The sequence below is a fragment of the Festucalex cinctus genome, chromosome 12 (assembly GCF_051991245.1).
Source record: "Festucalex cinctus isolate MCC-2025b chromosome 12, RoL_Fcin_1.0, whole genome shotgun sequence".
NCBI lineage: Eukaryota > Metazoa > Chordata > Actinopteri > Syngnathiformes > Syngnathidae > Festucalex > Festucalex cinctus.
Window position 1 is genome coordinate 6,320,792 of NC_135422.1, and position 15,896 is coordinate 6,336,687.

Genomic DNA, 15,896 nt, shown 5'->3' on the forward strand with positions numbered 1-15,896 from the left:
ATAAGTAGAAACATCACAGTTGTGACTGTGGTGATTGCTGGTGATTGATCACATCCGATTTGCGCGAGCTTGTAATACAACATCTTTTGCTCAAGCTCATACTTCAGTTTATTGTGGTAGTTTATTTCTGTTTGCTAAACAGCACAGAATACAAAGTGCAGCTGCGCTGATGGGTATGTTGTCAATTCTGTGGCCTAAAACCAAAATCTTGCGAGCAAACACGTCAAGAGATCACAAATAAAGATAATCACTTGATGATAAGTCACTCTCAGTAAGACAAGCTGCGATTTCATGGAAATCAATCAATAGTTGTCAAAACTTTTTCGCTCAAAACCACAAATATTAGCTTCACTGAGGCGCCAGTGTCAGTGGAGACACATGGATGAATTGGCTGAAAAATGTGCCAATCCGTCAAATTGATGTTGATCCACTGCGATGAAGTCATGGTGTGTTGCTTGTGGTCGAGTGTTTGCTGTTTACGGTATGCAAGTTTTCTTTTAAATGAAATACTACTGCAATATTTGACATGCCCTGACGCATTTCTGACCATCCGATAACCAGAACTGTTAATTGCGTATAAACGCAGTGGGTTTGTGGAGTATGTACACAGGCCGTCTCCCTATTGTGCGTCCTGACAAGATGGATCAGACTGCAAATAAAACGAAATGAATCTTAAGCATGTAGACATAACAAATAGTAGCCTGAAGCGGCATAAACAAGGCTTAAATGTGTTCGAACAAGAGGTCTCCTCCCCTAATAATTGATAGTGCGTGTGTTTGTTTTTCCCCATCATTACATACAGACACAAAAAATCTAAAGTCTCATCGTCATTTCATTTCGAGAATGCCGTAGATTATAACCAAAGCAGTGTATAGAGAGCCTACCTATTAGTAGGTGTCAATCAAACGGATCTGCTTAATACATCTGTGGTTCTCTCCTCATCAAATTGAAGGGAAATATGCCTTTTGTGCTTGTGCATTCCTATACAGAAGTATGAGTCAACTGTGCCGTGCCTTCTAGCAATGAAATCGGGTCATTAATGAAGGGATGGAATCATATTTGCTTGTGTCTTTGGAATGTGACATTTCACCGAGCCAAGTGAAAATCAGTAGAGGCTTGTAAAACATAGCACATCTATTATGTACTAAATAATTTCAATCAATTTCGACTGATAATAATACACACTCATGCTGCCTTTCGAATCTGTATGTAAATGGTAACAACAACGTTCCATTAGCTTTCATGTTCTGCCTTTGTGTAGCTGGCAGCGCAACAGTAAAGCATTTTTCTATGAAAACAATAGCCTCTGAAAATACATTTTACAAATTACATTTTTGAAAAGAGTTGAACATATTGCCAATAGGATATCGCTTACTATAATGTCTGCTGGCTGCATTTGTTTACAGAGTAGCTAGCTACTAGCTAGTGACTAGAACAGAAATGAGTAACATTTCTTGACACTTACCCAATATTAGATGTTGAATATGAGAACTTTTTACATGTAATTTTCTGCTAGTGTGTAGTAACCCACCATTTATTTGGGAATCACTGAACTCAAATATGATAGCACCAATTAACTTGATCTTCAACATGCAGCGGCCACAATTATCTATTCTTTACACAATAATGTGCCTTTTTATTAGTGTTGTTTGTTTGGCCACCGATACCGTTTCCAATACCCAGCTTTGCAGTATCGGCCGATACCGATAACCTCAACATGAAAAAGCTGTCCTGCGATTGGTTCAGAGCAATCAAGGGCCAATAGGATATCTTAGATCGGCATGCAGTGAACATGTCATATACCAGTGAATGTCATGCACGAGCAAGACACAAGATGCTGCATCCAAAATCCTATATTAGTGTTGGAATTAATGGTATCGGCATGTTACTTGTGAGTACTCACCGATACCACTGTTTTAATGCAGTATCGGTATCGGAACAACACTACTTTTCATGCAAAGATCATAATAATACTGTCCTGCTAACATTGTCTCTGTCCAAAAACACGTCCATTTTTGTCATTATTTTATTTTATTTTTGTATGAAACTGAATGCAGACATGCCAAAAGCGTAAATAAAATAAAATAAATCACATGACAGCATTTTTGTTACAATTTCGCACCCCCCCCAACCTCTCCACCATGACTATAATTAGTATAATTTGTCTCTAAAATTTTTGTAAGTACGCCATTGTAGAGGAGCTAACACTCTTTGTGCAGTCTCTGACAATGAGAGCACCACTGCCACCTACTGTAGTGGATGTACAATTACAATTTATTGTAGTACGGCAACAAAGAAAAACACGTTCCCCGACTCACCCTTCTGTACATACTATTATCAACATACAGTAGTAGCAGAAACATCCTTTTCCATTTTCTGTGAAGATCTACAGTTGGTTTATATATAGCAAGTGATGTTTTGATTGTGTCCTAGCAGTGAAGATCAAGTACAATCTGAGGTCCAGCAGAATCTTAATAGTTGAGATACATTGTCATTGTTATGTAACAGCACTTTCTGTCATTAAAGGCTTGGTGTGTCAGGACCCCCTGATGAGGAAGCAGCGCTCTGAGCGAGTCATCCTTGACGCCAGCCTCAAGCAGCCCGCCCAAAGATCACAACAGGTACCGAGCCACATTTCAACCGAGTGCGCTGAGTCATACTCCCACTTTCACCGCTCATGTCAAGCATTGCATGCAGTTTATTCTCGTGAGTGCTTCGACACGCAATAACTGTTTCATGGTGCCGTGCTGAAATGTGAAGGTCACGTCAGTGTTGTCGATGCCCCCCATCTCATAGCTGACTGTCCACCTGTTGCTTCCCAGCCACTTCACATTTTCTTTCCCTCCCCCATCCATATTAATTCAATTTTACTTCCATCCCTTTGCAATTCCCTGACGTTTCCTACATTACCGGTAAGAAATTGCCTTTGCCTTTTCCCTGATTTGATTATGTTTCTTTTACTGTTATTCACTGTGACAGGCAAATGGCCTGCATGGCTTTCTAATGCAGTATTTTAGGAGATTTCTCATTACATTAGCAAAGTGGCCGGCATAAGTCAATGTTTGAAATACAGCAATGCACCACTTGGCTAAAAAGCTCTGAACTTTTCTTTATAGACTCACTGTGACAAACCCAAAAGCCCGACTGTAAATCAGACTTGTCACAGAGGTTGTTGAAGAACTCTGACCGCCTTGAGAGAACCCGTCGTCTTCCTTTACTTTGACTGGGGCAACAGTTGCGCCTTTTATTGAGCGCTTAGGCCTTTTCACTTCTTGGCTGCCTTTGCATCCCCCACAGTCACGTCAGATGAATTAAAAGTAATCCTGTTGCTATTTAGATGACATTCTCTGAATGCGATCCTTTGGGGCGCTGTTCCGCTGTCCTGATCTCCACTCCAAACTGCTCGCCAAAACTGCCAATCACTGTTTGATAGTACATGTTAAGAAATGTCAACAAAAATGGGGAACAACTGGTTTTATATGATTTTTTTTTTAAGTGTATGTATTCATATGGAAGAGGATTAGGGCCAGTGAAGACAGGAAAAAAAGTTTGGTAGGATTTTCACTTTATTTTCAGAATTCTGACTTTAAAGTGAGAATTTTGACTTTATGCTCAAAATTCTGACTTTAAAATCCGATTTTGAGAATAAAGTCAGAATTCTGACTTTAAAGTGAGAATAATCGTAACACAAAGTCAGAATTCTGACTTTATTCTCTGAATTCTCACTTTAAAGTTAGAATTCTGACTTTTTTCTCAAAATTCTCACTTTAAAGTAGAATAATAGTAGCACTAATAAAGTCAGAATTCTGACTTTAAAGTTAGAATTCCAACTTTATTCTCAGAATTCTGACTTTCAAATGAGAATTCTGACTTTATGCTCAAAATTCTGACTTTAAAGTCAGAATTCTGTCTTTATTTTCAAAATTCTGACTCTAAAGTGAGAATAATAGTAGCACTAATAAAGTCAGAATTCTGAAAATAAAGTGAGAATTCCGACTTTATTCTCAGAATTCTGACTTTAAAGTGAGAATTCTTAAAGTCAGATTCTCACTTTAAAGTCAGAATTCCGAGAATAAAGTGAAAATCCTGCTAAACTTTTTTTTTTTTTTCTCTCTTCACTGGCCCTAATCCTCTTCTGTATATTCATGTAAATTTACATTAATATTTTAATTGTTGGTTCTGTAGTGGCAGAGGCCTCCAGCAGCCGCTAACGGCGAACCAGTGGAGTTTAACGCATTGCCAGAAGGGGACCACATTCTGAGTTTGACTGCTGAGCAGGTACAGTCCTGTTACGCGCTGCGTGTTACGCTTTTTTACTCAGGCAGCATTTTCGGAAGACCTGCGCGTCTTAAAACATGTGTTTTGTTTCGTTTCACTGTGGTAGATCAAAGTCTTGAGGAGGACAAGGGAGGAGTATGAGAGGAGAGGAGGCTTCATTCGAATATTCCCCACTGAAGACACATGGGAGCTCTATGGGTAAGATGATCCAAGATGGAAAAAAAAACTGATTATTTATAATTCCAAGATCCCCATCTGTCCATTATGTTACTCATTATTATACTTTCCTCAGATGAGTAGGCTCAAATTACTCCCGTAAAGTAGACCATGCAGCATATTTAAAAAAGTATTTTCCCCCCCAAGCCACTGCGTTATGTTAAAATGCAGTCAAAGCCTTTATTAGAAGAGGAAATCCATTTTTTGTATTCCCAAATGAGGATTTGTTGCGTGATTTAGCTGCATGGCTATTTCACTGCATGTATTTTAAAACATCTACTGCCATCCTAGCAGCGTCCTCTTAAGTTTTTTGCCGCTCATAACACAATTGAATCTCATTTTCCTTTTTCGATCATTTCTGATTTTGCTTATTATCTCCCGTTTCTCAGTGGATATCTGGAGTCCAAGACATCATTGAACGCAATGTTGGCAAACAGACTTTTCCATGGAAGGTAAGCATTTCCATTGTGGTCAGGATCAGGGGGCTGGATCTCTCCTTCAGTTTATGGAAGCAGTTGGATTCCAGCATGGAGTTTGTTTTGTCTTTCACTTGGGTAGGTGAGAGGAACAGCTGAGAAGAGGATATACGCTCAATTTTTCCAGTGTGCCCACTGTCTATGTGGCATCAGTTTAGGAAGAGAAAGGCTGTAAAACAACAGCTATTAATAAAATGCACAAATATTGTTTCAGTCAATGACTTATTGGCGTTGTCTCAACATTTTTACGGACATCACATTGAAGAGTTTCCCTTTCGAGGTCGTTCAATGCTTTAACGCCTCACTGACTGTTATTATTTAACATTTATCCTTTCTCCTTTGGACCATCACTGTCAGTCATGTCAACATCTGGAAAAACGACTCAAACTTACTAATCTTTCTCAGAGTTTGCTCTGCAACGTCTTTTTGGAAATGCTCATTTCCATATAAATCATCGGTATTGTTGTTGTCACCGCGGTTGTGTTGACATGTCTTCTTCTGTCTCGAAGGAATGCGCAGCTGCAGATGGACGCACTGGATGGCTACCACGCCGTCCAGTACGAGAGGAAGCTGCCGTCTCTGGAGGCCCGTAAGAGGAGACGGCACCACCTGAGTCATCGCTCTGCTGCTGGAAAGAAAAAATGGGGTAGGCCTGATGTATGCTACTTCAGCTCGGCAAACTGCAGGCTGGGAGTGCACTTTTGGTTCCAATAAAAAAAAAAAAAAAAACTCCCATGTGTCACGCTAAGGTTAGCCAAATATGGCTCTGAATGAGTTGATGTCATTGCAGCAAAAACAAAAAGCCTATTTTGAGTGTACTCTGTGTGTGTGTATTTTTGCCAAAGGTTTGGTGATGCAACTGACATATGTCTTCCCCTTGCAATGCTGCATACCTCAGGGAAGGAATCCAAGGCCTCCCTGATGGAGGGCAGTAGCCTGGAGGGAGAGGACTGCATACGAGGGACGATGGAACACGTCCCACGCAAGCTTTTGGTAGCAGAGCAAAGAAAACAAGTAGCTTCACCAGCGCAGAGTTGTCACAGCGACGCTGCGTCCGGCTCGCAGGCAGCAATACTCAACATCAGGCCCCGTGTCAACCTGCTTCACTTCCTCCGTCAGGGGTGGGACATCAGGTCAGTGTGTGTGTATGTGTGTTCCGGGTGGCTGCTCACGCTCCGTCGTCATGCTCCCTCGCTTTATTTTCTCACGCTGACCTGCTTGCAAATTGATGTGAAGGACGCGCTTGCTCCCACCAAAGGAGCATGAATTGGAAATAGATTTACTTTTTTGATGGGACTATTTTAGGGATGTTTGATACCACTTTTTTTGCAGACCAACATACTGATACTGATACCAAGTACCGATACCACTAGTGCTTTTGTGCATACAACTGCTCTTTGCAGTTGAAAGGCTGCATCAAAGCCTTCTGTATACTGTAGCATAAAAAAGGCAAAAAACATAAATACTTCTTTGCATTTAACATTTAAAATAGAACATATTTATAAATTTTTTTTGGGAGCAAATGAGTTAAATGAAAATAATGACTAGAATAGCTTCTTGCAATAATAAAGGTATGACTTACTTAGAAGCTGTGACTGTTTTAAAGCTTTATTTTTTTTAATTTATGTATTTATTTATTTATTTTAAAAAATGACAAAAACAGGCCAATCTTTTGAGGATTTTTATTTTTTTTTGGTGGTGGGAAATAACATATTTTAAAAGAGCTAATTTTCACCCTATGAATCGGGACGGACCCTATAGTTTGTCCACATGGCCTAACTAACCCGCATCGCTAATCATCCAAATCACTAATCCAAATAGCTGTCTTCTTGTTTACATATATATTTTTTAGTATTTCTATGGGAACATGTTGGTATGGCACCATTAGAGATCCAATTATGTTTTTTATTACACAACAATATTACATTTGATCGATCAGGTTTCACCCGACTGACAAAACCTTGATGAAAACTCAATTGCCGTTTAATGCTAAAATGCACTTCCTTTTCATCTTTTGTCTCCTCTCCAGTAAAGTGCAGGCCCGGATGACCTTTTCCTCGTACCTACAGCGGGTTCAACAAAGACTTTTGGCAGAGAGCAGTGTCAAAGGCATTCCACCTTGGGCAGACAAGGACAATGACCAAATGGTACAACTATTCCAAACATCTCGGTAGTGGAGTCTCTCTTAATGAACAGGAGTTGTCATACATTACCCTGGATGGAACATTGTTTTGTATTGATGTATCAACAATATATGCCAGATTTCCCCTTATTATTACTCATCTGTGCCCTGGCTGTGGTTGAATTGAAGACATGGAGGGAAAAATGGGGCCTCTTGAGAAATTTGCCTTATTGGAAAGTTATGCTGCTGTACTGGAATTATGGCATGTATCATCATTATCTTCATCAGCAGCAACCTCAGACCTTTTAGGAGCATCTTTGTGACGTTTGGCTGATTTATTTATCAGGCTATCCCCAACAGTGAAAACAGAAATATTGTATTCACATCTATGATAATTATTGATTCAAAATGGGCTGTGTGTGTGTGCACAGGAGCTTATTGTTCGCTTCCTGAGAAGGGCTGCCAGCAACCTCCAGCAAGACGTTAATGTGGTTGTGCCCAGTCACCAGCTACCAATCCAAGACCGCAGACGCATTCTGTCCCACCAACTAGGAGAGTTTATTCAGTGTTACGAAAAGGTGCCTATTCCCAGAGTGCGGTTTCACCGAAACACAAGCGACATTGTGTGATTTCTTTTCTGTTATGCTTCCTTATCTTCTCAGGAAACCGAGCTTATATTGAAAAAACACCATAAGACTACAGAGAAGTGTGTTGCCGCCAATGTGTTTCACGACTACATCACGACTGCGAGGTTGGTCAATTGGCAAGCCGCCTTGCAGTGTTCAGTGGAGCGATCGCAATCTGCAAAACACATCTTTCTCCCGATTTTATTTAAACAGTGAAAGTGATCTGGAGGAAGTCCTGACGTTCTACACGCAGAAAAATAAATCAGCCACCGTCTTCATCGGTACAAAAGTCAGGCGTGTTAAAAAAGCCTTTCACGAAGTAAACGCCTCCGTCGAGCCAGGCAACTGTGAGACTTCCAAAAGTGAGTCCAATCCATGTTTTTTCATGCTTCCCTTACGCTTGGTCTGGTTTATGTTTAATATTTTATCATTCAAGCACAGTAAACAGGAATTTTGCTGTTTCAAGCTGTAAAGCCCCCAAAATAAAGGAAAAAAAGATTGAGTCATCCAGGGTGAAGTGAAGGTCACTTTCAAAGGAGTAGATCTCATTTGGAGAAAACAAATGTGTGTCAGAGCCATGGAATGGCTTGCTGGTGATAAAGCAGCTCTGGCTTCTTTCTTCTTTTGAACAGCTCTGGCTGTGTCCAAAGACGATTCCAGCTTGTCACAAGCAACGCCCTCCACAGGAAAAGTCAGCAGTGACACAGACAGAAAGGCCACCGAAAGTCAACCCACAGTTTGTTTGTCTGAAGGCCGGCTGACCGGATTTGGTTATGCAAAAATCCATCCACAAGTCCAGACTTTGCAACGCCGCTCAAGCTTTCCCGTGACTTCAGACTTCCCCCATATTCATCATCAGAGTTGCTCCATCTTCCCTTCGTCCCTCCCTCGTCATCGTCCTCCACATCTGCCGCTTCCCCCGCAGCCTCCGTCCTACGCTCAGTCCTTGGCCAAGTCCCAATTCCGCCACACTGAGACACTCAACGACTCTCGTGTTTTCACCCCTCCTCCTGTGTCAATGGGACAACCAACCCAGGTTCTCTGGAGGATCCCATCTTCTCCAGCGGTCACGCCAAGCTCCGGAGCAACTTCTTCATTCTCCGGTGCGCTCCACATATATAGCCAGAAGCTCTCTCAACCAGCATCTGCAGGCCAAGGTAAACACTTCTGTGTGGTGGGTTTTGTTTGATTGCTATTCATTGGTTGGATAGTTAGATCCCCTATACCAGGCGTGTCCAAACTACGGCCCGGGGGCCATTTGCGGACCGCCGTCCATTTTTCGGTGGCCCACAACATATGCTAAAAATGGCGTTTGACTCAGTTAAAATAAATTAAAAACGAAATGTTTGGAGATGGTTAAAGTAAGAAGTGAGGGTGTCGAAAAACACAGGTGCCATTAAACGTTATTTTAGTTTGAGAAATTTGATGATGGGAGTGTTCCCACCTAGCCTGGCAAGCACGGGAGAGATGGTAGTTTGTTTCATTCAGCATTAAACTCAATTTTTAATGACCAGCAACACATATAATAGTCATTAAACGGGAAGTCAACTTTGAACATTTCTTGACAGTAATATGTAATGTGTGACCTCACTAGTGTAAACATGACATTCGGATTAATATTACGTTTCTGGAATATGAATTAGGAAACAAAATCCGGGGCCATTTGCCATTTACTGTCGACTGAAGATGACATCACAGTTGCTCAGGGCTCAGGTAACCAATCACAGCTCACCTGTTTTCTGAAGCTGAAGTGGCCATTTTGCCATTTACTGTCGACAGTTGCGACCATTTTGCCACTTGCTGTCAACTGAAGATGACATCACAGTTGCTCAGGGCTCAGGTAACCAATCACAGTTCACCTGTTTTCTGAAGCTGCGCTGCAATTGGTTGTTACCTGAGCCCTGAGCAACTGTGATGTTATTTTCACTCGACAGCACGTGGCAAAATGGCCGCCTTCTGATATTGATAAAAATGGCTGGATTTTGCTGCTTTACTCATATTCCATTAACACAATAGTAACCAGAATACTGTATTTAGACACTTGAGGCTGCATAGAATATATTGTCAAAAATTATTTTTGGCTTGACTTCACCTTTAAAACCCCAACAATTAACGACCCAGGACCCATTCTTATATTTTCACGTCGATCCCTGTGAACCAGGAAGTGGCCTGCTTGTGTATATTCTGTTAATTGTTCAACTATGCCAAGTGCCTGTTTTTCCATCAATTTTCCACATTGACACGTTTCTTCTCTCTGTACCGCAGTGCCTAAAACATACAGTTCCAGTAAGCTGAAGTCGAATTCCGAGTCAAGCTTCCGGGAGTTGAACTCTCTTACTGTCCAGGCCCAATCCAACCAGCAGGCCTTCATCTCGGCCCTCCGGAAGCTGGCAGACAAGCAGGTTGCTCGCACCAATGGCGGCTCCAGTCACATCAACCTTCTAACGCGCCATGTGAGTTGACTTGCACTTTTCTTACCTAAATGGTGCCACCTGGGGCAAGGCTCTGTTCAAATAAGAATGTATAGTATGTTGGGTTAATAAACAGTCTTTCATGGAAGGAAGACAAATGTGGCCCTTTTTGCAGGAGGCCCTCTCTCTGTGAGGTCTTTTATATTTCTCTTTGGCAATGTTTAATTCTTTCCTGACCCCCTGCTGACCGGCGTCATGTAGTTGCTCACTCTTGCAGCAGACCTGTCGGAGCCGGAGGGTCTGCAGCCGCGAGCGACGGCACACCTTCCTCCCCCCTTTTGGTTGCGTGTCGACTGTGGCTTTTTCGCGGGGGCGGCTTCTGGTTCAGGGTTTGAAACTGGCTGAGCGGAGCATCACGTCCCCGCGCTCTGTGTGAGGTCTCATTATCAGATGCACCATGAAGGGGGGAGGGGGGTGATTTCTGTTGATACTCAGCACGCTGCTATTTTGTGGTAATTGATGCTTATAAATACAGGAATGCGACGAAGCGACGGTTCACATCGGCTTCCTCACGAACTTCTCCCACATGATCTTGGTCGGTTGGTGCGTTGAACCCATCACTCCATCTGCTCTTCCTCATACTACTTGTCTGCTTCGCTGGATGTTTTCTGTTAAGAGTTTCTTAGGATGACACAAGACCACACAGGCTGCGGTTAAGCTGCTTCGGCATTATTCAGCCTATCTGAAAGGTGTTTACTGTATTCCCTTTGAAAAAGTGAGTCCAGGACATGGCAGCAATTTGTTTCGCAGAGCAAAGCAGACCTGTGTGCTTTTTAAAGGCGAAGATTACAAGTTATTAAATCACTAGCTGAAGCAAAAGGAGGACTTTGTAAACGTGAAGAAATCCCTTTTCTCTACGGACTCAGTGATTACTCGCCGTCATGCAAGGTTTTCGTACAAAAAGAAATAGTAATCCAAAAAATCTGGCTGCACCTGCTACCAAATTAACAACAGAACAAATACACTCTTGCTCAGCAATGCATAATTATGACGATGAGATTCTTGTAAAGCTGTCTTCAAATATTATGTTAGATGGCCAATTCATCATGGGAGACAAAAACGTGTGCGTGTCTTTACACTAAGTTACTCGTGTAATGAACTTGACAATCCGTCATGCGAGTGCAGATGAATAATAAGCCAGTCCACTTAAACGTGAAAGACCTCCAAAGTGGTGTGGCGCACTGCTCGTTGTAGTGGAAAAGTTGGCATGGTTCCTACATCCTGTAAGACTTGGCATCATCACACACTTTCATCTTCTTTTTTTTTTGTGCCAAAGGAGGAGAGTGAAACAAATAACACAGTAGTGCGTGGTGCCGTTTGAGCTTTTCCAGGGAGAGAGCAGCCCGAGGGCCCGGAGGGGTTGTAAATAGATTTGGACTAGCAAGTAATAATAATTTATGGAGGGGGTGGGAGTGGTCCACCTGAATTTAGTGCTGAGCACAGACTAGGTTGGACACGTGCTGTGTGTAAATTTTACATGGCCTCCTTGTCTATGGAAGACTACATTGGTTAATACTGGAGGCCAACATGGATGCTTGCTTTTGTGACAATAGTAAAATTGTTTTGACTGTTGAGAACATGACAAGCATGTTGAAGGACAGTACATGCTAAAAACTGTTGTGGCAAAAATAACCCAACTACGGGCAACAAAAATGGACCAATCCTCTACTTGTGTCTATTTGACCCAACTTTGAGTCAAAAATTGGCACATTTTGTATAAAACAACCCAGAAAGTTGGGTGAAATCGTCTACTTGGGTTAACTTGACCCAATTTTGCATCAAAAAGTGGGACATTTTGTCTGAAACAACCCACAAAGTTAGGTCAGATTGTCTACTTGGGTAAAAAATTAGTTACTTTTATATAAAACAACCCATAAAATTGGGTCAGATCCTCTACTTGGCTTAAATTGACTCTACTTTGGGTCAAAAATCGGGCCATTTTGTATAAAACAACCCAGAAAATTGAGTCAAATTGATCCATAAAGTGGATCAGTCCATTTTTGATTCATAATTGGGTTACTTTTGACCCAACTGCTTTTAGAGTATAGTTCCTAGTTTTTGCAAATACGATACAAACGACACACAGTTTTGAATTGTTGGATGTTTTCAAGCCTTCTTTGTCGTCCGCAGTTGACCCGGTTAAACCTGGCGAGCCGGATGTTGAGTGGAGAGAGACCAAAGATGCTGGCCCCATCTGCCAATATCCAAGGACCCAGCGGGCTGGAACACTCCACAGCTGATCCTCTTAGAAACACGACCCAGTAAGTCCAAAGAAATGCTCTCAAAGCCTCTTTACTAAGTATGGGGATATGTCCAGGACTGCACATAATTTTGGTAGTTGTGTCATTTTAATGGGACTCATATTTTTTTTTATCAGTTTTTATTTTGCCGGTATTATTTTTTTTTTTGTACGATTTATTCCTTCATTAAAAAGTCATTAAATTCATATTCTTTAAATAATGGCTTATGTCATTGCATTGTTCCCTTGCTCCAAATTCCTGTCCTGAGGACATTATTTTTGTGTGTGATTTACTTCAGACACTTGGAGCCTGTTTGAGCCCATGAGCGCATTTGGTCACACTCAATAGCATCTCAAGTCTCTCAGTGGTCTTACATGGACTTGTAAATTGAAAAATGCCAGGGTAATGATGGCGGAGTGGACACCGCCCTCTGGGCAGGCTCGCTTCTATTGACACTTAATCCTTATGTGTTTTTGTCCCGCTTTAATGCTGTTAGAAGATTACGTACTTTGGGTCCCTCTACTTTCTTCAATCGTGACAGACAGACAGAAGGTCATCATGTTTCACTGAACGCATGACTTCATAATTCGCACTGTCTCATTGACTTTATCCTGAAAAGTAGCTGACCATTCATCACTGGGTTTCGACCTCATCATGTTGCTCGATCCAGACTGTTTTTCCTGTCCAGCACTTCCTTCACTTTTGGACCTGTGAGGGAATTCCAAGAATCTTTGGCTTTTCCCTTTTTAAATGTTTTATTCACACAAATCATGAATGAGAGTTTCATTGTGTTTTTTTTTTGTTTTTTTTAACTATGGCAGATAGTTTCCTGTTATTTTTTTTTTTTTATTAGGATGTCTTTGGATCCCAGACCAAAAAAAGAAGACATATAACACTTCATCCTTAAATTTACTTTTTAAAAGTATCTAGTCAAAATGCCACATTGTTGTGGTTTGCATTAATAAATGCTGATACCTCCAACTAGAATTACCCTAAGAATGTTTCACTTATTTTATTTAGCATGTCTAATATATAACACATTGTCATTTAAGTCAAGTTATCTTTATTGTGGGAATGCTGAAGCATTCCCGATGGATGGATATATCTCAATTTACTTCATTAGCATTTCACATGCCATCAAATCTTAGCATTCAGCTATTAGCATTCAGCTTTCAGCATTCCCACGCAATTTCTCCAGAAATTGCACTTAGTTTAGTTTATATAGCGCTTGCGAACAACATTAACTGTCACAAAGCGCTTTACAGAAACAACATAAAACAATCATAACATTAAAAAAAACATTAACAGCAATGCAATCACAACAAACCAACAAGTTTTCGATACTTGGGTCATCGTTTGCGACAAATTAATAATTTGAATGGCACTTGAGGAAGTCACAATTCCTTCAGTCACCCGTAGGGGCACCACGTTTGCTTTTATTTAAATTTGGAGAAAACAAACAAATAAAAATCCACTTTCTCATTATCTGAAGTCACAACACTTAAACATTCGTAACATTGAGCCCATTTGTGTGAAATTCTTGTGTTTGGCTTCCTTGTCACATAGGGAGGTTCTATAGTGTTGTGGTGGTCATCACATCTGCTTTACATGTCCCGGGTTTTGCTCCCCAGTCGAACCAAACTGCTCTAATGACATGACTCAGGGGGTCACATGGCTGCCAGGCAATCAGGAGATTGTTGATTTGCCTCCTGCCTTCCCTTTTAGACGGTTCAAACTATCCTCAGGGAATTCTGACCCTGGTGCCATTCTCCCCACTATAGGCTGAAAGTGAATATTTTCACCTACATTTCTAATGTAGGCTACACCACACTGCAAGTTGTTTTTTAAACAGATTAAGAGGTCACTTCAAATGTGACACAACAGGCTCATGTTGCCCGTGTACAGTGGCCTGCCACACAAACGCTCCCTTGTTAGCGACTCCTCGGTGACGTATTGGCTTCATCCTGCTCTGAATAAGTCCTGCTATGAATAAGTTTTAATGAGATATTAGTACAGATATTAGGTTGATTTTGCCTCCATGCCGCTCACAATTTCCCGAGCCCCTTTCCCCCTGAAGGTTTGTGCCAAACATACTGAAACAGTTAAGCGCACTGGCTCTTAAGGCAAACAACAGGGGTGAATTATGACCTGGTCCAAAGAGCAGTTGTGGGTCTTTGAAGTGCCGCTGCCAGGATCCAGCAGGTATGCTGCATCAGCATTCTCAACAGCGGCTGCTTCTTTAGGACACACCGTCAGCTGGCTGGGAAACAACACCGCTTGTCCCAGTTACAACCGCGGTAAACGTTAAGATCATTTCCGGCAAGTGTTTCACCTGGCACATTGATGTTGACCTCTAGTCTGTGCTCGTTGAACGTGGTTCAGTATTAGTGCTGTCACTATCGAATATTTTTTCATCGATTAATCGACTAGTTGGATTCATTTGAATTTTTTCATGAAAGTGTATTGCAAATTTATACCTTTTAAAACCTTTGGGATGACCACACCAAGTTATGATACCATAAACATTGTCCCATATTTGTAGCTTAACCTTAAAAATATTTGTAATTTTTTTTCCATGTAACAATTACGGTCATATAAATCCACAGTGGTTTGTAGCTGGTTGTCCGCTTGTGTAATGTTCACACATTTGAGCATCTCTGGTTGTGTTCGCACCCTCGCCACAGAAACAGACATCTAAACTTTTGTCTCTGCATGCATGTGGTATTTTTAGTTCGCCGCAGCGTTTTGTCGCGCTGTTGTTTGACTTGGTTGAATATTGTCGGGGCATTCCAGAGAGTTTTATATCGGCCAGTTTGCTGAACTAACAAACCCGCCTAATAAAACGACTCTGTCTGCCATCAAAGAAGTTCAACATTTTCACCAAAAGTTCCACAAAATTGGCTTGATGTCTCTCCGCCTTTGAATTTAAAAGATGTTTTTATTCGCGACTGATTGGAGCCAGATGTTGTAATGGGAAGGCGGGCGGTTTTTATGCTATTTAGCATGCCGTGTTACTACACGCATGTAGCGCCACACTTCCTGATTGTCGTCGGATAATAGTTTGTCTTTTAAATGAGTCAAAGATGCACTTTCCCAAAGAAAGCGCCGCTACTAGTGAGGGGGCGGAACTTTGAGATGTTGTGGCACAACGTCATCCCACACTGTCCATTTTCCCACATTCACACTGAGTTAGATTGATGCCGCACATGTGCTCAACTTAACACTGCTGTATTGTTTGACCAGAAGTCATATCAGCACACTATAGCCTGGTGAGCACAGCAGGGAGTCAGACAGGAAGTCTTGGATATTTTTTGCAAGAGCTGTTCTTCTCACTCATTTGTTCCCCCTGCATTTATTTTTATTTTTTTAATTCCTGCACGGCAACAATAAAGCTAAAATTAGTAGTTGATGTGACAAATTGTCCGCCCATAAAGTAGTAAAATAGTGGCACTGCAGCTCCCTGTGGT

At 41.5% G+C, this 15,896-nt stretch overlaps 1 protein-coding gene across 4 annotated transcripts in view; it reads left to right on the plus strand.

Moving 5' to 3' along the window:
• ttll5 (tubulin tyrosine ligase-like family, member 5) overlaps positions 1-15,896 on the plus strand; it is a 55,588-nt gene that overhangs the window by 18,021 nt on the left and 21,671 nt on the right. For 2 of the 4 annotated variants that reach the window (XM_077538971.1, XM_077538973.1), the window contains 13 exons: positions 2,527-2,621; positions 4,186-4,278; positions 4,385-4,476; positions 4,884-4,946; positions 5,480-5,616; positions 5,869-6,103; positions 7,000-7,117; positions 7,524-7,670; positions 7,755-7,843; positions 7,932-8,080; positions 8,351-8,875; positions 9,984-10,171; positions 12,320-12,450. In XM_077538971.1, the coding sequence (XP_077395097.1) occupies positions 2,527-2,621; positions 4,186-4,278; positions 4,385-4,476; positions 4,884-4,946; positions 5,480-5,616; positions 5,869-6,103; positions 7,000-7,117; positions 7,524-7,670; positions 7,755-7,843; positions 7,932-8,080; positions 8,351-8,875; positions 9,984-10,171; positions 12,320-12,450 (2,062 nt within the window). The remainder of the gene's footprint in view (positions 1-2,526; positions 2,622-4,185; positions 4,279-4,384; positions 4,477-4,883; positions 4,947-5,479; positions 5,617-5,868; positions 6,104-6,999; positions 7,118-7,523; positions 7,671-7,754; positions 7,844-7,931; positions 8,081-8,350; positions 8,876-9,983; positions 10,172-12,319; positions 12,451-15,896) is intronic. The other 2 variants (XM_077538972.1, XM_077538974.1) reach the window with 1 other exon arrangement.